This window comes from Schistocerca cancellata, chromosome 1 (assembly GCF_023864275.1).
Source record: "Schistocerca cancellata isolate TAMUIC-IGC-003103 chromosome 1, iqSchCanc2.1, whole genome shotgun sequence".
NCBI classification, from domain to species: Eukaryota; Metazoa; Arthropoda; class Insecta; order Orthoptera; family Acrididae; genus Schistocerca; species Schistocerca cancellata.
This window is the reverse complement of record NC_064626.1, coordinates 347,724,378-347,749,309: the sequence shown is the minus strand read 5'-3', so window position 1 is coordinate 347,749,309 and position 24,932 is coordinate 347,724,378. Positions and strand designations below refer to the sequence as shown.

Here is a 24,932-nt window from a genome sequence, read left to right as displayed (position 1 = left end):
GTAATAAGATGCTCTGAGATGCTTAACTACCTCCATTCTGATCAATGTCATCAGGCTACTGGAACAATACAACCAACCACAATTCCAGCCAAGAGTAAGCTCCAGTCTGGCAATGAAATGAAGAGGGGCCACAGTGCAACTGACCAGACCATACAGGGAGTGGACATACACTGATGCAACACCAAAAATAAATTCATAGTAATGAAATTTCAAGAATAGATTTGCCAAGTTAACACATGTAAGTGATTAACACTGCAAGATCACAGTTCATGTAAACACAAGAAGCCATTGCAAATGTGAAATGCTGATACATTAATAACTGGTGCAACTGCCAGAATGTTGAATGCTAGCATGTAAATGTGCATACACTGTGTTGTACAGGTGCTGAATGTCAATTTGTGGGATGGAGTTCCATGACTAATGCACATGCTCAGTCTATACAGGGACAGTTTATGCTGTTTGTGGATGATGTTGGAGTTGTCCGTTATGTCCCATCTGTGCTCAACTGGAGACAGATCTGGTGATCAAGCAGGACAAGGCAACATGTTAACTCAATGAAGAGCATGTTGGGTTACAACAGTGTTATGTGGGTGAGTGTTACCCTGTTGGAAAACAACCCCTGAATTGCAGTTCTTGAATGGCAGCACAACAGGTCAAATCACCAGATTGACATACAAATTTCCAGTCAGGGCACATGGGATAACCACCAGTATGCTCCTGCTGTCAAAAGCGCATCCCCAGACCATAATTCCAGGTGAAGGGCCAGTGTGCGTCGCATGCTGACAGGCTGGTTGCAGGCCTTCAACTGGCCTCCTCCTAACCATGACAAAGCCAACACTGGCACCAATGCAGAACCAGCTTTCATCAGAAATCAATAGACTCCACCCTGGCCTCCAATGAACTCTCATGTGACGCCACTGAAGTCGCAAATGGCAGTGGTTTGGGGTCAGCGTAATGCGCACTACAGGGCATCTGGCTCAGACCTGTCCTTGAATTAACAGATTTGTAACAGTTTGTTGTGTCACTATGGTGTCAACTGCTGCCGCAGATGCAGTATGATGTGCCAGTGTCACACGCCAAACATGATTGTCTTCCTTCTCTGTAGTGCCACATGGCCATCCAGGGCCTCATCTTGCGACTGTGCATTCTTGTGACCACCACTGCCGGCAATCGCGAACAGTGGCCTTTCTGCAATACCGCAGAAGGAGCTTCCAGCTTCTTTTAGCCCTATTATACAACCTTGCTTGAACTCTTGAGGTGTTGATAATGGCACCTTTGTCACCTTAAAGGCATTCTTGACTAACAACTGACCACATCCAATGTCAATGTCACAAACATTACAACATGTATTTAAAACAAACTTGATTCATATCCTCTTAGTGGAACCACTAGCACCAGTCTTATGTGACTGTTGCAGAATTTTAATAGCCATCTTCCAGTTGTAGAAACACACCTACCAACTTTCTTATATGTCATAGAACACCACTGTGGTTAATTTGAGTGACATTTCAGAACAATATTATAGATTGCTACTTACCATAAAGATGACATCAAGCTGCAGACAGACACAATTAAGAGACACATGTAAACTTTCGGCCACAGCCTACATCCCCCCACACACACACCACTTGTTCAAACTCACATGCTCACATGACCAAATCCATCAGCTAGGACCAGCTGCGCAGTTACGAAGCCTGTGTTGTATGCAGGTGACTGTTGATACAGTGTGGTTGTAAGTAGATGCAGTTTGGAAGGCAGTGAATAAACACGAGAGAGTAGAGAAAGAAAAGACATGAATGGTGTTTCTCTTTCTTTTTCTGATGAAGGCTGTGTTCAAGCTTCTACACAGGGAGTGCAGTGTAGAGTTTAGGTTAGGCAAGTAGTTTATTTTAATAGCCTTTGTGTATGTGATGCATCTAATACCTTCACATGTCTGATTTCTGGCAGGTTCAGTGAAAACTTGATTATTTAAACAGGTAGATACGGGGATGTGTGTTTACTTCCTGTATATTGTCATAAATTAATTTGGTTATGTGATCTGAACACTAATTTTGACTGAATAAAATGAAACTGGTCAGAATTTTATTTCAATCACCTCTGATTTATTTACAAATCTCTTTATTAAATCTGCATAAAATGATCTTTTAAACAGTAAAATGAAACATAGGGCAAGGAAATAATTGTAAGGAACATCACTTTTTTTGTCTCTGTTTACAGCAACAAGATAAAATTTTGTTTTCAATTTGTATCCAATTGTAACTGAAAATGTTGTAATTAGCTCTTCATTCATAATGGTCATTGTCCTAATTCATTTGGGTGTAACACTGTCATTTACATGTAAAATAGACATTTGGCTTATGAATGCATGGCCTTATTGCTAAAAAATTAGGCATTTAATTAAAGGGGGATCTTCACCACTGCATTCATAGAGTCGAAATAAGCCTGACATTCATGCAAATACAACTCTTAGTTGAAACACCTATCTTTTAAGGCGACATTGTATGACTTATGGTTGTAGCAATACTTATTCTTTTTTACTATTTTTAATTATCTCTTCAGGCTTTTGGTGTCTTAAATCACAACCCATCTGTGCTATCAATAGGCTTAGCATGTACGACAACATGACTACCAATCAATTTTAAAATTTTGCAATTTGGCCTGGTTTTAATGAAATATTTTACAACTATCCCTGATAATGGAAACTCTCAAGTAACCTTTGAGGTTTTTAATTCTATGAACTATGGTAAAGAAAAATTAGAATTTTAACTGACCAGAGATACTTACATACGAAGAACTGATTTCTTTGATATGCTCCTCATAATAGCTCCATAATGGGTAGCTATGTCAAAATGGTTTGGATACTTTAACAGAAGAGAAGCTGCTGCCTGCAATAATGAAAACTCAGAAATAACACAACTGAAGAGTAGCAATTGCTTATTTTTAGGTTCTGTCTGGGTCAACACAAAGTTGTCTATCATTCTTCGGTATTGCATGTGTGAGGATTGCATATTACTGTTAGAATTATGTCATGTTTGTTTTGTTTTAGGATGCAAAAACAACTAGAGTTATATGTGCCCATCTCAGAACTGTAGAACATGAAGACTGAGACAGGAGTTAAAAGCGGCTACACAAATTCCAATCAACGGAAGAGAAGACAGCTAAACACAGGGGTGTGGAGAAAGGTCTATAAAATATGCCATAGAGAAATGGAGGTCCTGAACTAAAGATTAAATGTCCTTCACCATATTTGTACAACAGATAAAAAGTAAAATGTGGTCGAAAGCCCATGCATCATTTGCTAAAGCGCAATAATTCAGACAACAAACGGGAACATTAGCAAATAAAAAAACAGGCATTCCAACAGGAAATGGTGGACCATCAAAGGTTGATGGCAATGAGCACAAAGTGGTGGGGGAGCACCACTTAACAAATGGCCACAGCTACACTACTGGCCATTAAAATTGCTACCCACGAAGATGAAGTGCTACAGACGCGAAATTTAACCAACAGGAAGAAGATGCTGTGATAAGCAAATGGTTAGCTTTTCAGAGCATTCACACAAGGTTGGCGTCGGTGGCGACACCTACAATGTGCTGACATGAGGAAAGTTTCCAACCGAAATCTCATACACAAACAGCAGTTGACCGGTGTTGCCTGGTGAAACGTTGTTGTGATGCCTCGTGTAAGGAGGAGAAATGCGTACCATCATGTTTCCAACTTTGATAAAGGTCAGATTGTAGCCTATCACAATTGCGGTTTATCGTATCGCAACATTGCTGCTCACGTTGGTCGAGATCCAATGACTGTTAGCAGAATATGGAATTGGTGGGTTCAGGAGGGTAATACAGAATGCCGTGCTGGATCCCAACAGCCTCGTATCACTAGCAGTCGAGATGACAGACATCTTATCCGCATGGCTGTAGCAGATCGTGCACCCACGTCTCGATCCCTGAGTCAACAGATAGGGACGTTTGCAAGACAACAACCGTCTGCACGAACAGTTCGATGATGTTTGCAGCAGCATGGACTATCAGCTCGGAGACCATAGCTGTGGTTACCCTCGGCGCTGCATCACAGACAGGAGCGTCTCCGATGGTGTACTCAATGACGAACCTGGGTGCACAAATGGCAAAATGTCATTTTTTCGGATGGATACAGGTTCTGTTTACAGCATCATGATGGTCGCATCAGTGTTTGGTGACATCGCGGTGAACGCACACTGAAAGCGTGTATTCGTCATCGCCAAACTGGCGTATCACCCAACGTGATGGTATGGGGTGCCATTGGTTACACGTCTCCGTCACCTCTTGTTCACATTGACGGCACTTTGAACAGTGGACGTTACATTTCAGATGTGTTACGACCTGTGGTTCTACCCTTCATTCGATCCCTGCGAAACCCTACATTTCAGGAGGATAATGCACGACCGCATGTTTCAGGTCCTGTACGGGCCTTTCTGGATACAGAAAATGTTCGACTGCTGCCCTGGCCAGCACATTCTCCAGATCTCTCACCAATTTAAAATGTCTGGTCAATGGTGGCCGAGCAACTGGCTCATCACAATATGCCAGTCACTACTCTAGATGAACTGTGGTATCGTGTTGAAACTGCATGGGCAGCTGTACTTGTACACACCATCCAAGCTCTGTCTGACTCAATGCCCAGTCATATCAAGGCCGGTATTACAGCCAGAGGTGGTTGTTCTGGGTACTGATTTCTCAGGATCTATGCACCCAAATTGCATGAAAGTGTAATCACATATCAGTTCTAGTATAATATACTTGTCCAATGAATACCCGTTTATCATCTGCATTTCTTCTTGGTGTAGCAATTTTAATTGCCAGTAATCTAAAAAGACTACACAACCTACCTAAAATGACCTCATAGCAAGAGGGCTGAGAGGAGGTCATCCAAGCCACTGGGAGAGACTTAATAACTTGAAGCTTGTTCCCATGAAGGGAGGACCAGTGGTGATGCCAAAGTGACACCACCTGCTGACAAACAGCAACACAGAGATTGTTGGAGGGAATGTAAGAACTAGGGGCCTGAGGTGCGAGGATTGCAGACTTGACAGCAGTGTCAGCGGCCTCATTCCCTGGCAAACCGATGTGACGAGGAAGCAAAATAAACATCACAGTGGCTCCTTCAAGAGAGCAAGTGACAGCTTTCTTGAACCTGTTGCACTAAGGTATGGACAGTGTACAGGACACAAGAGGCTTTGAAGAGCACAAAGTCAGAGCAGACGATGCAATTTAAAAGCCTGTGCCATCGGAGGTACTGCATGGCCTGATACAGGGTAAAGAGTCTACTGTAAATACCGAGTGGTGTTCTGGATGACGATACCAAAAAACGTTGGTGCCAATGATGAAGGCACACCCAACACCACAGACAGTTCATGAACCATTTAGTGTATTCAAAGATCCTATCGCGCAGTTCCATGCGAAGGTCATGACACTGAAGGCGATTGAGTGAGGTCGGAATAGTGTCCTTAGGAAGCGAATGAAGGCCTAGGTGAAAGCGTGCCAGTGCATGAAGCCAAGGTGGTGAAGGGCTCACATCCAGCAGGATAGTGCCAGGTAGCATGAAGTTAAGATGCCACTGCAAGAGCTGAAAGGCAACTGGAGGATGTAAGAGAATAGGGACACCCCCACACTGGCAATGAAAGGAGTCTTCGAAGAAGGAGACATAGGATGGGTGGTCATGCATAACAAATGGCATGCTTATCTGTGAGGAAAAAGTCATGGCAGTAGGACAGAGGTAGTTCACCAGGTTCTGCATACAGACTCTCAAGCGGGCTAGTATAAAAGGTGCCTGTGGCCAAATGGATGCCACAATGGTGGATGGTATTGAGACTGCATAAGAAGGACAAACGGGCAGATGCATAAACGAAACACCCACAGTCGAGTTTTTAATGGACAAAGGACCGGTACAAACAGAGGAGGTTGGTTCAATCTGGCCTCCAGGAAGTACCTCTAAGGACAAGTAGGGTATTGAGCGACCACATACAGTGGGCTGCCAGGTAGGACACGTCATAGGACGGGAGGACCAAGGAAGTTCCTATCGAGCATGACCCCCAGGAATTTCATAGTTACAATGAACGGAAGAGCAACAGGCCCACGATGAAAAGACGGTGGAAGAAACCACATGCACTGCAGAAATTCAGACAAGCAGTTTTGTCAGATGAAAAATTAAAGCCATTGTCAATGCTCCATGAGTAAAGATAATCGAGACATCACTGAAGACACCATTCAATGAGACAGGCCCATGGAGAACTACAATAGATAGCAAAATTGTCAATGAAAAGGGAGCCGGAGATGCCCAGCAGGACACAGGTCATTACAGGGTTAATGGCAATAGCTATGAGGATGACACTCAAGATGGAACTCTGAGAGACACCATTTTCCTGGATAAAGGTGTCCGACAAGACAGAACCCATGCTTACCTTGAAAACTTGGTCTCTTAAAAATTCCTGGAGGGAACAGGGCATGAGGCCACAGAAGCCCATGTGTACAGTGTACGGAGGATACCTGTCCTCTAACAGGTGTCTTAGGCTTTCTACAAATTGAAAAACACAGCCAGTCTGGGAATTCTGCAGAAAACCATTCATGACATGGGTGGACAAAGTGACAAGATGGTCAACTGCAGAATAGCGTGCTCGAAATTCCCCTGTGCAGTGGTTAGCAAACGGCGAGACTCAAGCCACCATACCAGACCAGCATGAATCATACATTCCATTACTTTGCAACACAGCTGGTGAGAGAAATGGGGCAGTAGCTAAAACAAAAGTGTTTGTCCTTACCAAGCTTAGGTATGGGTATGGCAGTGGCTTCACACCAGCATCTGGTAAATGTGCCCTCTGCCCAGATGCAGTTGTACATACAAAGGAGAAAGTGATTGCCCGCAAGAGAGAAGTACAGCAACGTCGGAATGTTAACATCGTCTTGCCCTGGGGTGGAGGATCGGGATGAAGTGAGAGCATGATCCTGCTCATTTCCAATGGAGGAAGTCTGATAATGGGAGGAGCTCAAAATCTCTGCAAAATGGCGGCCCAAGGTGTTGAAGATGGCAATAGGGTCCTCTATGACATTGTCTGCTATTTTCAGGCAGGAAACAGGGGAGTGGATCTTGGTCCCAGAAAGCTGACCGAGGTTGGCCCACACAACGCAAGATGCAGTGGAACTGTTAAAAGAACTAGTACATGAAATCCAGCTAGCTTGCTTTCTATCCCAAAGAATCCGATGACACTATGCACGCAACTGTTTATAATGAATGCAGTTTGCCTTCATAGGATGACAGTTAAAAATGCAAGAGCATGTCTCCATATGCAAATGGCATTGCAGCCACCTCAGTCTACCGAGGGACTGGGACACGGCATGGTAAAGAAAAAGAGCAAGGAATGTATGTACTATTGTGCTTATAATACTTGTAAGTTGATAAATGCTTCTACTTGTTCTTGTTACTGTAAACTTTCATGGGGGGAAATAAAGATTGTCAATACTATAGTAAGTATCCAGTAATAAACAAGTGTACCAGTCATTCACTAGAACAAACAAAGGGAGATGAAACGTCGGGCACGGAAACAAGTCTTAGATGACAACCAATGTGACAAAAATCACCAAGGTTATAAACTGAATTTAAAAAAAAAAATTATGATTAAGATTGCTACTGAAAACAGATATATAACAGACAAGACTGCCTAAAATGAAAAAATATTATGGTGACAGTTTCACGACTAGTCCAACATTCATCATCTGCTCAGCATGTTCTATGTATGATGATATAGATTTGAGACCCTTTTGTCAAACCAAAAGAAAGATTAAGTTCTAAAACATATCGAGGAAATGTTAGGCAACATGAAGAGATGTTAGTTACCTATAAAGAAGTTGATGACCAGTATTATACAAGACTAGTTGTTTGTCATTTGAATGTGTGTCAGAACTATGCCATAATAATGATGCAGATACAGAAACACACAGACAAATATAAAATCTATGCTAATAAAGAGCTTGGAACAAAAAAGTCTTAGTTCAGGTTACCAAACTACATAAATTGGCTAGTCTTCTTACATCTGTCTTTGCAGTGCCAATTGAAACTAACAGCCTTTTTGTTCTCAGAGCATACAAATGTCAGTATTAACAAAAAGGAAATTTGTAAAGTTGTTAAGGCTCAGAAATACCTGGTATAAAAAATTCATCCTCTGAAATGCTTCTTCTTCCTGGAATTTCTTCATAGATTTTTTGTTTGTTGCAAATACCTGGAAATAAAGCTTCTTTTTAATTTACACAGTGCAATGGAAGTTACAATTACTACAGTATATTTATTTTAAGATGGCTGACTAGATCAGTAAACACAAAGCAGCATGTGTTGATAATTACACTGCTGGCCATGTTCCTCTTCCAGAAATCACATTTTAATGTTGGTTGGTTGTGAGAAGCTCTTGTTATGCCTCGTCTAAGGAGGCTAAACGTCTACCGCCATGTGTCGCAATTGAACACTGGGTGGATTGTGGCCTATTGAGGCTGTGGTTTATCATTCCGCACTGCTGCTGATTACATTTGTCAAGACCCCAAGAATATCATGCAAATAGAACCTATGGGTTCAGGAGGGGCATCGATAATGCCATACGGGATCTCAATGGCTCCCCTTGAGTAGCACCAAAGGTGACATTTTTCTCACTAAGCCAGGCAGATTCTACAGACACCTCATATATCTAGAGTCCGCTTGTTAGCAGCAAGACATTTCCATATGCACACTGTGGTGTTGTCTAGAGCACTCGTCACTACCTCACAGTGGCAACTACTGTTGCAGCTTCCCTTGGTGCTGCAGTCGAGAGAGGTGCTGGAAGTTTTGGGTGAGCCCCAGTTCTATGTACAACCTTATGACTGAGTTAGTGTGTAGATGCACAAAGTATGATGTGATAAATTCAGTGGTGCTACCATAGCTTCAAGATCTCAATGACATCTTTCACCAAGGTAACAAAGCCTTATGTTACCTGTGCTGTCATGATCTAAGCACAATATAGAGGGTTTCCAACTGTTCCCCTGACTGGCACATTCTCCACATCTTTCATCCACTGGAAGCATTTGGTCATGATCTGCAGAGAGTATTTCACATCACCACTTAGCAGCCACTGTGACTGATGGATTTAGGCACAGAACTGAATCAGCACATAATGATAAGAACAGCTCTATTCCAAGCACAGTTCGACTCAGTCCAGCCAGGTTAGAACCACTGTTGTTGACAGTTTGCAGCTCTGTGTACTAAATTAGCATCACTTAGACCCCCAAAGCATATACAAATTTAAAAACATGTTCTACCCTCCCTGGTGTCTTAATTTTAGCGGACAGCAGTGTATTTAGCAGTTTGTCATATTTCAGATACATGAGACATTTACAAGAAGCTGGCACTAATCACTTCTACAGGTGATTTATTAGAAACCACAGGTGCATAAAAATAATATCGTCACGATTGGTTTTTACACCATCTACATATACCACTAACACTCTTTGAGCATTTGCATTCAAATGTTTACTCAAGATGTCTGTACTGAAGCACTTGCTTCATAACAATCTTTTTTATTATTGCCCTACTCATTATACATTTCCATATGGCGTAACTTTGCACCTGATTTATTCTAAAGAGGCCATTACTTAAAGTGCATGTGACCTACCTATAGCTAAGTCTTGCTCAATTCCCATGCCTCAGCCACATACACGCCAGTATTTTCAATAATTACGTTGTAGGCAAAGTGTTTCATATTCTTCATTATGTCTGTGCTTCACAATACAGAGTACAGTTTACACTTGTACTGTTTTGTGAAATGATTGCTATTACACATTTGTATAATTTGCAGCTTTTTGTTTTATCTGATTCAATGTCAATGTCTAAGTTGTTATATCTGCAAATTTCAGTTCCTGCATATTGATTATTGGGGATCGCGTTCTCAAAGTATTTCTTTCAGCTTTCAAAGCACACAGGGGCTCATCCACTGTTACACACACTGCACAGTTTATAAACTTACCAGATGGGATGAGAAGGAAAAACTTCCTTCTCATGCCGTCCAGTAAGTCTCCCCTGACAACTTTTGAGGAACTAGCTTACAACAACAGAACACTGGGCCATCTTTCTGAGAAAAATCTTAATAGCTCAATTTGGCTACTACAAAACTTCTTTACTGAGAGTGCAATAAAAGATCTCAAACTCAATTCTAGTAGAAATAAACAGCATTTAGGATAATTTTTAAAAAGAAAATGAATTCTTGTTGCAGAAAGTTCTTGATTGAAAGAAATGGAAATATTGTTAAATAACTTGACTGTATTAGTGTTGTTCTGCTTATGAAATTACACTACAATGGACAGCTGTGGCAATGCCTATGGTGCGTGTCAAAGGAAAGAATGAAAGTACAATTTCATTAACATAATTCATTTAAGTAACAAGTACCTGCAATTTCATTTTTTTTTTGTTTTGTTTTTTTTTTTTGTTTGTGGTTTTAGGGCGCAAAACTTCTATGGTCATTAGCGCCCAGCCCGTGACTTAAGACAGTAAAAAACCGAAATTGAAAACCAGCAGCAATGGGAACAAACTCATAAAATTGGAGAAACTAAAAGTAGAAAGAATGCTTAAAAATCCACTACAGACAGGGGGTGGTTGTCCCCAAAAAAAAAACTTCAAATGACTGACGTCATTTCACTGTCATTAATAAACTGGAGAACGCGGTCGGCTGAGCGCGTGTCATCTGCTAAAATCGACGATAGATCAGGCGATAGGTGTAGATGGGAGCGTAACGGATTAAAATAGGGGCATTCAATTAAAAGGTGTCTGACCGTCCACGGCTGAGAGCAGTGGGGACAGAGTGGAGGAGGATCACCGCTTAAAAGATGTCTATGGCTAAAAAGACAGTGCCCTATCCGGAGTCTAGCTAAAATTACCTCCTCCCGACGACGCGTTCGGGAGGAAGAGGTCCAAGCGCAAGGAAGGGCTTTCACTTCCCGCAATTTATTACGGGGAAGTGTTGACCAATGCGCATGCCATAAATGAGCAACTTGGCGACATAAACCGCTCCGTAGATCGGTGAAGGGAAGCGACTGAATAGCTGGCCGAGGAAGAGAGACTGCAGCCTTGGCCGCCATATTGGCCGCCTCATTTCCACAGATACCAGCGTGTCCCGGGAGCCAGAGGAACGCCACCGAGACGCCCCCCAGGTGGAGCAAGCGCAGACAGTCCTGAATCTGGTGGACCAGAGGGTGCACAGGGTAAAGAGCTTGGAGACTGAGGAGAGAGCTGAGAGAATCGGAGCAGATAACGTACTGTATCCGCAGATGGCGGCGGATGTAGTGGACAGCCTGGAGAACAGCGTAAAGCTCCGCAGTATAAACCGAACACTGGTCGGGAAGTCGAAAGCGATTTGGGGTGTCGCCAACAATATAGGCACTCCCTACACCTAATGATGTTTTCGAGCCGTCGGTGTAAATAAATGTGGCGTCCGTCATTTGTGCACATAGAGCAGCAAATGCCCGACGATAAACAAGTGTAGGGGTACCATCCTTGGGAAATTGACAAAGGTCACGGAGCAGGCAGATCCGGGGACGGAGCCAAGGCGGTGCTGTACCCCAAGTTGTCAAGAAGGTTTTCGGAAAGCGGCAGGAAAGAGAATGGAGCAATTGACGGAAGCGGACTCCCAGGGGTAGTAGGGAGGAGGAGCGGCCTGCATACCCTACATCAAAGGAGGCGTCGAAAAAAAGGTCATGGGCTGGATTAGCAGGCATGGAAGACAGATGGCTAGCATAACGACTCAGGAGGACTGCTCGCCGATTGGACAGCGGAGATTCAGCAGTCTCAGCATAAAGGCTTTCCACAGGGCTAGTGTAAAAAGCTCCAGACACTAAACGTAATCCACGGTGGTGGATGGAGTCGAGACGCCGAAGAATAGACGGCCGAGCAGAGGAGTAGACTATGCTTCCGTAATCCAATTTTGAGCGCACTAAGGCGCGATAGAGGCGGAGAAGGACCACTCTGTCCGCTCCCCAGGAGGTACCATTCAGGACACGGAGGGTGTTAAGCGATTGCAGACAGCGAGCCGAAAGATAGGAAACGTGGGAGGACCAGCACAGTTTTCTGTCAAACATAAGACCCAAGAATTTAGCGACGTCTGAAACTGGAAGGTTGACAGGACCTAGATGTAAGGAGGGCGGAAGAAACTCCTTTCGTCGCCAAAAATTGACACAAATGGTCTTACTGGGTGAGAAACGGAAGCCGGTTTCGATGCTCCACGAGTGGAGGCGATCAAGACATCCTTGAAGACGTCGTTCAAGAAGGCTGGTCCGTTGAGAGCTGTAGCAGATCGCAAAATCGTCCACAAAGAGGGAGCCCGAGACATCAGGAAGGAGACAATCCATAATTGGATTTATGGCGATGGCAAACAGTACAACACTCAGCACGGATCCCTGGGGTACCCCGTTTTCTTGGGAGAAAGTACGGGAGAGAGTAGTGTTCACCCGCACCCTAAAAGTGCGCTCTGCCATAAATTCGCGAAGAAAAAGGGGCAGCCGGCCTCGAAAGCCCCAAGAGAATAGTGTGCGAAGGATGCCTGTCCTCCAACAGGTATCGCATGCTCTCTCCAGATCAAAAAATATTGCTACCGTTTGGCGTTTCCGGAGAAAATTGTTCATGATATAAGTGGAGAGAGCAACAAGATGGTCAACTGCAGAACGATGCTTTCGGAATCCGCATTGGGCTGGTGTTAAAAGACTGCGGGATTCCAGCCACCAAGCTAAACGGTAATTCACCATACGCTCCAAAACCTTACAGACACTACTCGTGAGAGAAATGGGGCGATAGCTAGAGGGGAGATGTTTGTCCTTTCCAGGTTTCGGAACGGGAACGACAATAGCTTCCCGCCACCGTTTGGGAAAGGTACTGTCGGTCCAAATTCGATTATAAAGGCGAAGGAGGTAACGCAGACTAGGGGTTGATAAATGCAGCAACATTTGGACATGGATACCATCCGGTCCTGGGGCGGAGGAGCGAGAAGATGAGAGGGCATGTTGGAGTTCCCGCATGGAGAAAACAGTATTGTAGCTTTTGTGATTTTGAGAGGAGAAAGCAAGAGGTCGCACTTCCGCTGCACGTTTCTTCGGGAGAAACGCTGGCGGGTAATTTGAAGAGCTCGAAATCTCAGCAAAGTGCTGACCCAACGAATTAGAAACTGCGACGGGGTCCACTAAGGTATCATGCGCGACAGTGAGCCCAGAGACCGGGGAGAAACTAGGCGCGCCTGAGAACCGTCGAAGCCGACTCCAAACTTCCGAGGAGGGAGTGAAGGTGTTAAATGAGCTAATAAAGAATTTCCAGCTTGCCTTCTTGCTATCGCGGATGACGCGACGGCATCGCACACGGAGCTGCTTATAGCGGATACAGTTGGCCAAAGTAGGATGGTGACGGAAAATGCGAAGAGCACGTCGCCGCTCACGTATTGCGTCACGGCATGCCTCGTTCCACCAAGGAACTGGGGGGCGCCGGGGCAATTCGGAGGTGCGTGGTATTGAACGTTCCGCAGCTGTAAGGATAACGTCGGTAATGTGTGTGACCTCATCGTCGACGCTGGGAAAGCGACGGTCATCGAATGTCGCGAGAGACGAAAAAAGTGTCCAATCGGCTTGGGCAAACTTCCAGCGTCGCGGGCGCATATATGGCAGTTGAGGCTGCAGTCTAAGGACACATGGAAAGTGGTCACTCGAGTGTGTATCATCAAGGGCGAACCATTCGAAGCGCCGAGCTAGCGGAACAGTACCGACCGCAAGGTCCAAATGAGATAAAGTTGTCGTGGAGGCAGACAAAAATGTGGGGACCCCAGTGTTGAGACAAACTAGATCCGCTTGGTGGAAGACGTCTAGCAATATGGAGCCACGTGGACAAGGATGTGGAGATCCCCAAAGCGGGTGGTGGGCATTGAAGTCCCCAACCAGCAAATAGGGGGGTGGAAGCTGACCAAGAAGATGAAGGAGATCAGCTCGTGCCATTGGTGTGGACAATGGAATGTATACAGTACAAAGAGAGAACGTGTATCCGGAAAGTGAAAGACGGACGGCGACAGCTTGGAAGGAAGTGTTTAAGGGGATTGGGTGATAATGGAGAGTATCACGGAGAAGAATCATGAGTCCTCCATGGGCTGGAGAGCCTTCAACAGAGGGGAGATCATATCGGACGGACTGAAAATGAGGGAGAACAAAGCGGTCATGGGGACGCAGCTTTGTTTCCTGAAGACAGAAGATGACCGGCGAGTAGGATCGTAAGAGGATCGACAATTCATCCCTATTGGCTCAAATGCCGCGGATATTCCAGTGGATAATGGACATGGGGTGAACAGAAAATGGAGGAATGTGACCAAAGTTGCTGTCAAGTCAAAGACTGCTCGGAGCTAGCGACCGACAGCATGGAATGGCAGTCAGCCGAAGGCAGAAGATCCTGATCCATAGGTTGGTCAGGAGCAGCTCCTGCCACCAGCGATCGGCCGGTTGACCAGCCACCAGCAGTGCGCCTCGGCGACACAGAAGACGGCCGAGGGCGATTTCCGCCAGGTGGTGCTGTAGATGGGACACGCCTTGGCGGAGAAGGAGAGGAACTGGGTTTCTTTGTAGCCTTCTTGGAAGAATGGTGTTTAGATGAAGGAGGAACCGACGGCTGGGAAGCCGCGGTACGCAAAAACTCTTCACGAGTATGCTCTGTTTTCGAAGACTTGGCGTCCAACTTTTGGGCACGAGATTTAGCAGAACCCGACGAAGGGTGAGCCATAGAGTGGGCAGGCGAAAGTGGTGAGGTTGAACGAGCGATCTTTGCGCTGGCCGATCTGACGACCGTGGCACTAAAGGTGAGGTCGCAAGTCTGCGTGGCCGCCTCCTTTGTTGGCCGAGGAGAAGCAAGGACAGTGCTGTATTTTCCTGTCTGATGCACGGTGGGCTGTCAACTGGCGAATAATTTTCGAGCAGCAAAGGTCGACACCTTTTCCTTCACTCTTATTTCCTGGATGAGCTTTTCGTCCTTAAAAACGGGGCAATCTCGAGAGGAAGCAGGGTGGTCACCCATACAGTTGATGCAGCGAGGGGATGGAGGTGGACAAGCACCCTCATGGGCCTCCTTGCCACACGTAACACATTTGGCCAGATTGGAACAGGACTGGCTGGTGTGATTGAACCGCTGACATCGATAGCAACGCGTAGGGTTTGGGACGTAAGGGCGAACGGAAATTATCTCATAGCCTGCTTTGATTTTCGATGGGAGTTGAACTTTATCAAATGTCAAGAAGACAGTGCGGGTTGGAATGATGTTTGTGTCAACCCGTTTCATAACTCTATGAACTGCCGTGACGCCCTGGTCAGACAGATAGTGCTGAATTTCTTCGTCAGACAATCCATCAAGGGAGCGTGTATAAACGACTCCACGCGACGAATTTAAGGTACGGTGCGGTTCCACCCGGACAGGGAAGGTGTGGAGCAGAGAAGTACGCAGCAATTTTTGTGCCTGGAGGGCACTGTGTGTTTCTAACAACAGGGTGCCATTCCGTAATCTGGAACAAGACTTTACAGGACCTGCAATTGCGTCGACACCTTTCTGAATAATGAAAGGGTTGACCGTGGAGAAGTCGTGAGCTTCATCAGACCGAGAAACAACAAGGAACTGTGGCAACGATGGAAGAATCGTCTGTGGCTGAGACTCAGTATACTTACGTTTGTGAGCAGACATAGTGGAAGGTGAGGAAACCATTGCGGAAGAATCCCCCATGATAACCGGCGTCTCCGATGGCGCGCTCCTCCCTTGTGGTGGCCCTCTCTGAGGGCACTCCCGCCTTAGGTGATTGTTCACACCTCAGGTCACACCTCCCGACAAACGGACGGAGGGACCAATCGGCACTTTCGGAAGGTATCAGCTCGGGTAATCACCCCTCCCTGGGCCTGGCCGTTACCAGGGGGTACGTAGGTGTCCTACCTGTCTACCCGGGGCGGGGAATTACGCGTTACCCCGTCACCGGCTACGCACAAAAGGCGTGGGTCGGCCTTCAGACACGCACAGGGAGGAAGAAAGATCAAGGGAAAGGAAAGAAGAGAGGTCTCAAACGCCGCAGCGGAGAAAAGGGAAAGAGAAGAGGTAAGGAAAAGAGAAGGACAAAGGAAGGAAGAAGACATAAAAGCAAGGAAGGCGAAGAATGCAGTACATTTACGAGCGTCCGTCTCCGGACGTAGGCACAAACCATACTCCCAGATGGGGAGAAAGGGAAGGAAAGAGCCAGAGGTGAGGGGAGGAGGGGCGAAGATAGGGATGGGGAAGGGGAAGGTATGCAGCCCGGAAAGGAAGGAAGGCCACATTAGCTCAGGGTCCCGTGCTCGCTACGCACGTATCCACAAAAGAGTTGTGGACCCCCTGGGGGGCTGCAATTTCATTGCAGAGCAAGCCATTTATAAAGGAGATTTGTGTTTTTTATTTCTTGACTGATGACACACTGGCAGCTGCCTGGATATATTATTTGTCATATTTATAATCTAGACCATGTATGTGACTACTTCTCCATCAGGTTGCAGTGAATCAATTTATAAACACACTTTTTATTAATCCTTAACTATATTTTACAATCAGGAAACAGAGTTGCCATTCCAGCAAACATGCCACCCTGTCCATATGTGGAAACGACAGACGAGAGAGATGGGACAGACCTACTCTGACCTGAAAGAAAAATCTGAAGATTTTTTTCCACATTTTCTACAGAGAGAGCCTGTCACTTCTGACTGCTGTGCACTCACAAAATCTCACTATGTTGACCAGCAGATGATTGATAGCATACTTTGCAATATTATCACTAAGTTTATCCTTCTCTTGGGCATTGCACCTGTGGTGGAAAGTGAGTGTGTGTGTGTGTGGTTTTTTTTTTCTTTTTCTTTTCTGAACTGTGCAATAAGAAAATTGTGTAAAATTGATAGACAAACACATCATAGAAGCCTTTTCAGGGACCTAGGGATTCTTCTTACACTTATATCCAATCATATACACCCTATTGGTACTTCTTGTTAATAACAGGAGGGAAAAAAAAAAGAAAACAAAAAAAAGTCAGCAATTCAGAACCAAAATACTAGAAATAAAAATTATTTTCATACAGACTATGCATCCCTCTTTAGTGTTGAAAATGGAGTTCAATATTCAGGTGCAGAATTCTAGAACAAGTTGCCAACGGACTTTAGGCAGGAAATCAGAAATCTTCAAATATTTAAAAACAAACTAAAAGAGCACCTCATTACCCATTCCTCAATTTATCAGAATATATATATATATATATATATATATATAGACACACACACACTCTGTGAAAAATATATCTAAAAACAAAGATGATGAGACTTACCAAACAAAAGCGCTGGCAGGTCGATAGACACACAAACACAAACATACACACAAAATTCAAGCTTCCGCAACAAACGGTTGCTTCATCAGGAAAAAGGGAAGGAGAGGGAAAGACGAAAGGATTTGGGTTTTAAAGGAGAGGGTAAGGAGTCATTCCAATCCCGGGAGCGGAAAGACTTACCTTAGGGGGAAAAAAGGACAAGTATACACTCTCACACACACATATCCATCTGCACATACACAGACACAAGCAGACATTTGTAAAGGCAAAGAGTTTAGGCAGAGATGTCAGTTGAGGCAGAAGTAAAGCGGCAAAGATGTTGTTGAAAGACAGGTGAGGTATGAGTGGCGGCAACTTGAAATTAGCGGAGGTTGAGGCCTGGTGGATAACGAGAAGAGAGGATATACTGAAGGGCAAGTTCCCATCTCCGGAGTTCTGACAGGTTGGCGTTAGTGGGAAGTATCCAGATAACCCGGACGGTGTAACACTGTGCCAAAATGTGCTGGCCGTGCACCAAGGCATGTTTAGCCACAGGGTGATCCTCATTACCAACAAACACTGTCTGCCTGTGTCCATTCATGCAAATGGACAGTTTGTTGCTGGTCATTCCCACATAGAAAGCTTCACAGTGTAGGCAGGTCAGTTGGTAAATCACGTGGGTGCTTTCACATGTGGCTCTGCCTTTGATCGTGTACACCTTCCGGGTTACAGGACTGGTGTAGGTGGTGGTGGGAGGGTGCATGGGACAGGTTTTACACCGGGGGCGGTTACAAGGGTAGGAGCCAGAGGGTAGGGAAGGTGGTTTGGGGATTTCATAGGGATGAACTAAGAGGTTACGAAGGTTAGGTGGACGGCAGAAAGACGCTCTTGGTGGAGTTACATAAATGCTTGATTTGAAGTATTGCTTATAAAACTGTAACTGGGTAGTACAGGAGGATGAGGTGGGCATTTCTTCCATCACTGCCGGAAGGAGGAGGGAGAAGAAAGAAAGAAAGAAAGAAAGAAAGAAAGAAAGAAAGAAAGAAAGAGAGAGAGAGAGAGAGAGAGAGAGAGAAAGAGATATTTTTTTCCTCCAAAAACACACATATAATGTAATCTGGAAGTAATTATTATAATTATCAGTAAGGATATTAGTGCTAGCCATAATTTACTGTTAGCACATTTCACAGAAGTAGCCTGAAGTGGTTGCTTCTGCTTGTTAAAGCATAACTTTAATTGTTCACAACCCTGAGCGCTCTCCTTCATTATAGGATTGACAGAACAAGTGTGAATGAATGAATCTTAACATGACTACACAAGTACATCCATTACATTACAGTAGGAAGGGCATACAAGATCTGGGATGACATTGTGTTACCAAGATGTGTCAGTTAGAGATCAGTTACAGTAGTAGACAGATTTCTAGCAGAAGAGGGTCTCAATTTGATATAGGTACAGTTTTGCTTCTTATCTGTTACTACCCAGCATCTCCTACACATCAACATCACATACTAACTTCCAAAGAATGCTTTATTTACTTGGCCTGGAAAAGGGTGGGGACGGCTTTGGACAAAAATATTAGACCTGCAACCAAGACTGACTGACTTCCTTCATATCAAATATTAGACCTGTTAAGTTTAAAGAGGCATCATGTCGAAGGGGCATTTCTAGCATACAGAGTAGGTCTGCTCTATTGGAACTATTCCACTTGCAATTTTTGCAACGTCTTCTGCACCTGATAGTATGTTTCCCAACTTTACAGATATACTACACTGCACACTTTCCAGGCCCAACAAACCTAGCTGCAGCACCTTTGCTGTGTGATGTGGCAAAGTAGTGCCATGAACTGTTTATTTCATAGTAATCTCTCAAAAATGTTAAGCTGTAGGAGAGGAAATTATGCTTACACTGACTGGCTGCACCATCAGTCATGAATGTGACCATTTCTACCACTGGGTGTGTAAATAATGTGCTGCATAATTTTATTTCTGAAAGCATGCTCTGAACATTTACTATGATCAAGTTCATCAGTAGCAACAGTCCAAGAATATCCACAATTTTCAGAGTCCCCAACACATGTTGTGGTTTTGACCAGTGAGCATTCTGAATTTAATTCTGCAGTTTAACAATATAATTATCTGAAAAATCTACTTGTACCAGTGTGTAGCCCATGTTTTTGTCTTCAAAAAACTTGACTATTGTGTTTTTATAAATGTGTGTTGTAAGAATTGGGGTAGCCTCCTGTAAAGAGCACCAAGGCTGGCCAACAGTAACATGAAACTCTTTCAGATTGACTTGCTGGTTCAAACCCCCAATTGGGTCCATTCAACCATCTGCTTCAGTAAGTTCTTGTTCAAAGAGTGCTTACCTTTCAGATATACATTCACAACCCTCACATTGTGAAATCGTGCAAACCTGTTTCTCTTGACTGCCGACTATAGTACTTTATAAAGCCACAAAATTTGGTCTCGACTTTTAGAATAACCTAGCTGCTAACTTTCAAAAGTAACTTTCCTTTCTTATAATAGTAGCAGAGGCAAAAGTTGTGCAGGGTATCCTGTGAGGTGTAAAACTGTGACCTTGATGCACAGAACTTCAGCCAGTTTTATTTTCATGTGGGGAAATTCCTGTGCGTGTTTCTTTCAAGGTCGTTACTACATAGCTCTTCTGAAATCACCTTTTCTGCCTTATATTTCACTATCACAAAATCTTTCATTCCAGGAGTCTCCTAAAAATGTCATCTGACATTAGCAACAGGTTTTTCTGGGCCTGGATTTAAGCTTTCCTGGACTTCTAGGTAAAAAGTTGCCACATCTTTAACTGATTTCTTTAATATGGCTGGAGATGTATCTGGAGTTCTGGTGTAGGTGGCACAGGCATCACCACTGTTGCCTTCAATGCTGCTTCTAACTTAATTTCTGCATTTTCTGTGATTAATTTATTTGCATCCTAAGTTGAGCAGGAGTTAAACTTTGTCAATTCAACATTCTCTTTTTCCTATCTCCTTTGTTAGCCTCATCACCTAAGCCATTTTCCATAAATCACTTAAAGTATTCCCAGCTCATGTGATGATAAAGCAAAAATGAAGGGTCTTGGAGAATTGTGAAAAATAGTGTGATTGCCAGAAATAATGCAATATCTCATTTACATCATAATTATGTCTTTTTACTATAGGAAGCTTCTAACAACACAATACATAAAAATGCTTTTCTAATTCAGGCTTAATTCATGTTGACCTTCCAATACAGTCAACATTCTGTTGCAGTAAATAGGAAAAGAGTAAAATGGTATTTTTCCTATAGGCTAAATTGAGGTTTTTCTTATAACCTGGCACTTTCAGTGTTTCCCACAGAAGATATTTAATTAGCTTAGATTATAGACGAATAAAGACTGTTCTTTAAAATAAATAACCACATTCTGCATGTGTTATGCACCAATTTATTCATCCCATTGTGATTTTTAAGTAAAGAGGGTTATTGGTTCACCTTTCAGACATTACGCTTTTACTGTGTATTAGTTTCTTCTCTCTAAAAATTGCTTTTCTTTTTGCAGCGCTTCCCTTCTTTCCTTACACATTCCCTCCAACATTTACTGAAGAAAGCCAACAGACAACTGCCTAAAATTACAGTATAGCCAATGTATAAATATTCAATGTGCAACATTTTAAGAGTCACGGAATGTCAGCCATTCCATACTGTGATACTATGTATCTCAAAGTTGTACTTGCATGTCTATTTTCAGCCTTCCATAAAATTGCATTGTTGCTGAAAAGTTCAGACTTCTTTCAGTAACGAAATAACAGATTATAAAAACCAAACCAGACTGGGAACCTTACTAATTAAATGAATTACATAAAAGCTACTGAAATGAGGTGGCTTAAGATATGTGTAATTATTTCTGAGATATTTTGTTAACAGATGTTTTCACATTACTTTGTTGCATTGCTTTGACAACTTAGTTTTCAGGGGTAACTAGAAGCTGAAATTTTAGACAAGTTATAAAGCCATTTGTTCTATCCAGCACTTAACATATAGAGCTTCAGACTAAAAATTAAAATTTTAAAAATGTTTCAGCTAAGAGCTGGTATAATCAGATCTGTAATACTTTTTTTTTATTTTTCTGATTTATGTCCAAGTTCTCATGGAACAGCCCTAATATCAATAAGTTTGCAGTGAAGTAACTATTGGCCCTTAGCAGCAATTCACAAAAGTGAATAATAGGGAACCAATGAATACCAAGGAGATGAAGCTCTTCTAAGGCTTGGTACGGATGGAAGGAGTATGGTTTGCTGCTCTACAAACACATTGCTAAACAAAGCCAACATTGCAACACACAAATGCATGTCCAGTAATGCTTACTATGGTTCCTAATTTTATTGCTTAAGGTTCATTTAAAAAAAAAAATGGCAGTTCAATATGGCAATAATCTAGCAAAAAATTCTACCACTCCTAGATACAGACGAATGTTAGCAATGTCAGAAGGACCAAAAATGGCAGGAAATTTAAAGTAAATAATTTTCAGAAAGTAATGAGTTGACACAGACAAGCATACCAAACTTTAAAGCACACTCAAGGTGAATGAAAAGAAAATTCAGAATGATTCATATCTGGTGGCAGGTCAAGGCAGTGTTGCCAGTTCCAACTGAACATTGTGGTACACATGCTTTGTACTTGAAAATGTGTACCCTGAAAAGTACATCTCACTTGCTTTTGTAGAGTTTGTCTTTTACCAGCAGTCAGTGGTGACAACTTCAAACAAGCGGAATGAAAATTCATTAAATAACTCATTACAATCATTTTTAATCCTCACATTGGCTACAACATTCAGAGCTAAGCACCCTGAACACTACTGAATAATCACTGTCCACAAATGTTCAACATATATGGGCAGAACGAGCCTGATCTTTACAGCCTCATTCCTAAAACCAACTACAGATTTGAGGACTGTGTATACTGCTGATCTTACTCCATCCACTTTCACCATGGAGCACACAGTAGCTATAGGTAATCACAAACATCACCAATAAAGCACGAAGCCTCTTGTGAATGCTCCCAATACCATACCTATCCTAATATACACCACGAATTCAGGAACTGATCTGACAAGACTGATCTACATGTGAAGACCCTTCATGTAGGAGTGAAAGATGAGAGAGAGCAGCAGTAGTGGAGAAAAAAACTTGCTGATGACAAGATCATTGGACAGTAAGTAATAACTGATATGTTGCAAGAAATTTCAAGGAATCATACTAATATTTACATTGAGTTTGGAAACAACAAAAACTGAAAAGCTACTCAAAATGTCAATATAACAAACTCGAATTTGAACTTCTGAATGTCAGGCACTGAGTTAAATTGTACAACTGAGAAACTTCAGATTGTTCTCAAAATATTGTTCTGCCAAATGGATATGTCCAAAGTTCAACTTTTTCAGGCTAGCAAATTTAAAGTTTTTAGCTCACAACTATATATTTCTAGAGAAAATTGTGGCGTGATAACTACTGAACTAGGACTCACACCACATGTCTGAAAGAGATCTGCCTGGCCCATAATGGTTGGAGGTGTCTGCTCATTTTTCAGTTTTTGACAATATCTTGCAACCAGCCCACCTGTATATTACAAGATGTGCTGAACTGCCTAAATTTTATCTTGATTGTTTCAATTCTGTGCACAAGTTATTCTTGTACAGTGTATTTTTTTTTTTTTTTTTTTTTTTTTTTTTTTTTTTTTTTTTTTTTTTTTTTTTTTTTTTTTTTTTTTTTTAGGGGGCGCAAAACTTCTATGGTCATTCGCGCCCAGACAGTGTACTCTAGTTTTGGGTTATCTTAGATAACCAGACTTACTTTATTGTTTGACACAGGAAAGGCCACTCACCAAAGCAAATTTATATGTAGTGAACCATAACATGGGATACTAAGTAATGTCTAAATTGTTAGTTTAGTTCAAATGATTTTATGAAATTTTGCTCAACTTCATATACATTGTTTTAACATTCAGAATACTAAACATAGTGCCTTAAGGGGTAACGCTTAAATGAAGCGTGTATGAGCCTCATTTCAATGCTACGTACCACGGCAATCAACATGTCATTCGTATGTTAACTAGAAACTCTGTATAAGTATGTATCACTCAAACATAGGGATGATGCAGCTGTTACTGTAATGTTATTTGGTCTGGCGAAATATTCGATACACATAAGAGGCTTCGGCTAAGTGAAGCCAACGAATGTGAAACTAAAAATTGCTGATCGTGGTGACATGAGCCAAATATAGATTCTGGTCACAACATTGAAAAGAGACCATAGCTATCATTATGGAGGATCCTATTGCTCACGTAAAGTAAATCCCTAATAATAATAATAAAAAAAAAAAAAAAATAAAAAAAAAAATAAAAAAAAAAATCGATAATTTACAGTACTAGTCATCCACATCAACAATTTCGCGTTTCATATTCGCATCCGGGAGCAATCCTATTTTGCCGTAGCAGGGATAAACTCTAGCTACATCTTTCAGGAAAACAAAATCTCGTGAAGGAGTTGTTTGCCACCACCCAACACCGCAAATTGTATAAATACAGGTTCTGAAATATGTACAGTTCATCTGTTTCCCGGTCAGCCTTCTTTTAATAGAAGATTAGAGAGATTTCCACATGCCCTCTTTACTCTGCGTGTGGATCAACGAATCTTTCTAAGGCATATTCGATTGAATGGTTGACAAATTCGTTTTCGAATCTGCCAGCTGCCGGTAATTACTTTCGTTCCAGGCAGGATGAAGTGCTTAAAAAGGGACATCAAAGTTTATTTATACCTCGAATTCAATAACTATAAAGCACATTCCTGACTCCCTTTCACTGCTTCCAAACACCTATATCTGATCAATTTCGTTTTTCAAACTTCGTCCTTTCCTACACTTACGAGGTGTGATTAGCGATTCATCTATTTTAACAAACTTTTTACCAAGCAAAGCAACACTGTCATTCATCACAATCAGGTAACACACCTTCCTACAAACATCATAGTAATCGCAAACAGTGTTTGAAGATGACCAAATTTCGGAAGGAACGGTTTCTAACGCATATTCTTAACGCGCATGGTTCACCAAACAAACTTTACTTTGTACCTTGCCACTAGAGGAAAAACACATTGTACTGTCCTTATTCTGGGGTAATTTCAGCTTATCTGCTTCCATGCCTAATTACGGATCTCCAATACAGCTTCGCTTATTGCCTCACGTAGTTCGCGAATTCCCTTTCGAGTTTCGACCGACTGTCAAATAAGACGTTCCTAACTTGCTGATGCTCCCGCGAACAAAACTCAAACCTACCCTGACCCTCACACGTGCGTCTCGCGGGCCCCGAGGAATCGCTTCATGACGTCATCAAAAAGGCTGAAAGCGTGACAGCGCTGCCTGGTGACTAAACCTGTAAACAACTCTGTTGACGTAAGTGACGTCACACGTTGGCTAATGGCTACATTGCTTATACAGACTTGCCTTCAGCTGTTGTTTTGGAATGTCAAATCAATCCAGATTGTTTGAATGAAGCTTCCGTTAACAGAATAAAATGTAGAA

The 24,932-nt window shown here is 42.8% G+C and overlaps 1 protein-coding gene across 3 annotated transcripts in view; it reads right to left on the bottom strand.

Moving 5' to 3' along the window:
• The window catches only part of LOC126173644 (ribonuclease P protein subunit p21), a 48,864-nt gene extending 24,140 nt beyond the window's left edge, over window positions 1-24,724 (bottom strand). The window contains exons 1-3 of one of the 3 annotated variants that reach the window (XM_049920972.1): window positions 24,483-24,724; window positions 8,177-8,254; window positions 2,785-2,885 (exon numbers count right to left, since the gene is read on the bottom strand). In XM_049920972.1, coding sequence (XP_049776929.1) covers window positions 2,785-2,885; window positions 8,177-8,254; window positions 24,483-24,551 — 248 coding nt within the window. In that variant the 5' untranslated portion in view covers window positions 24,552-24,724. Of the gene's footprint in view, window positions 1-2,784; window positions 2,886-8,176; window positions 8,255-23,238; window positions 23,287-23,434; window positions 23,633-24,482 lie in introns of those variants that run through there. The other 2 variants (XM_049920974.1, XM_049920973.1) reach the window with 2 other exon arrangements.
• Between the last annotated feature and the right edge of the window lie 208 nt (window positions 24,725-24,932).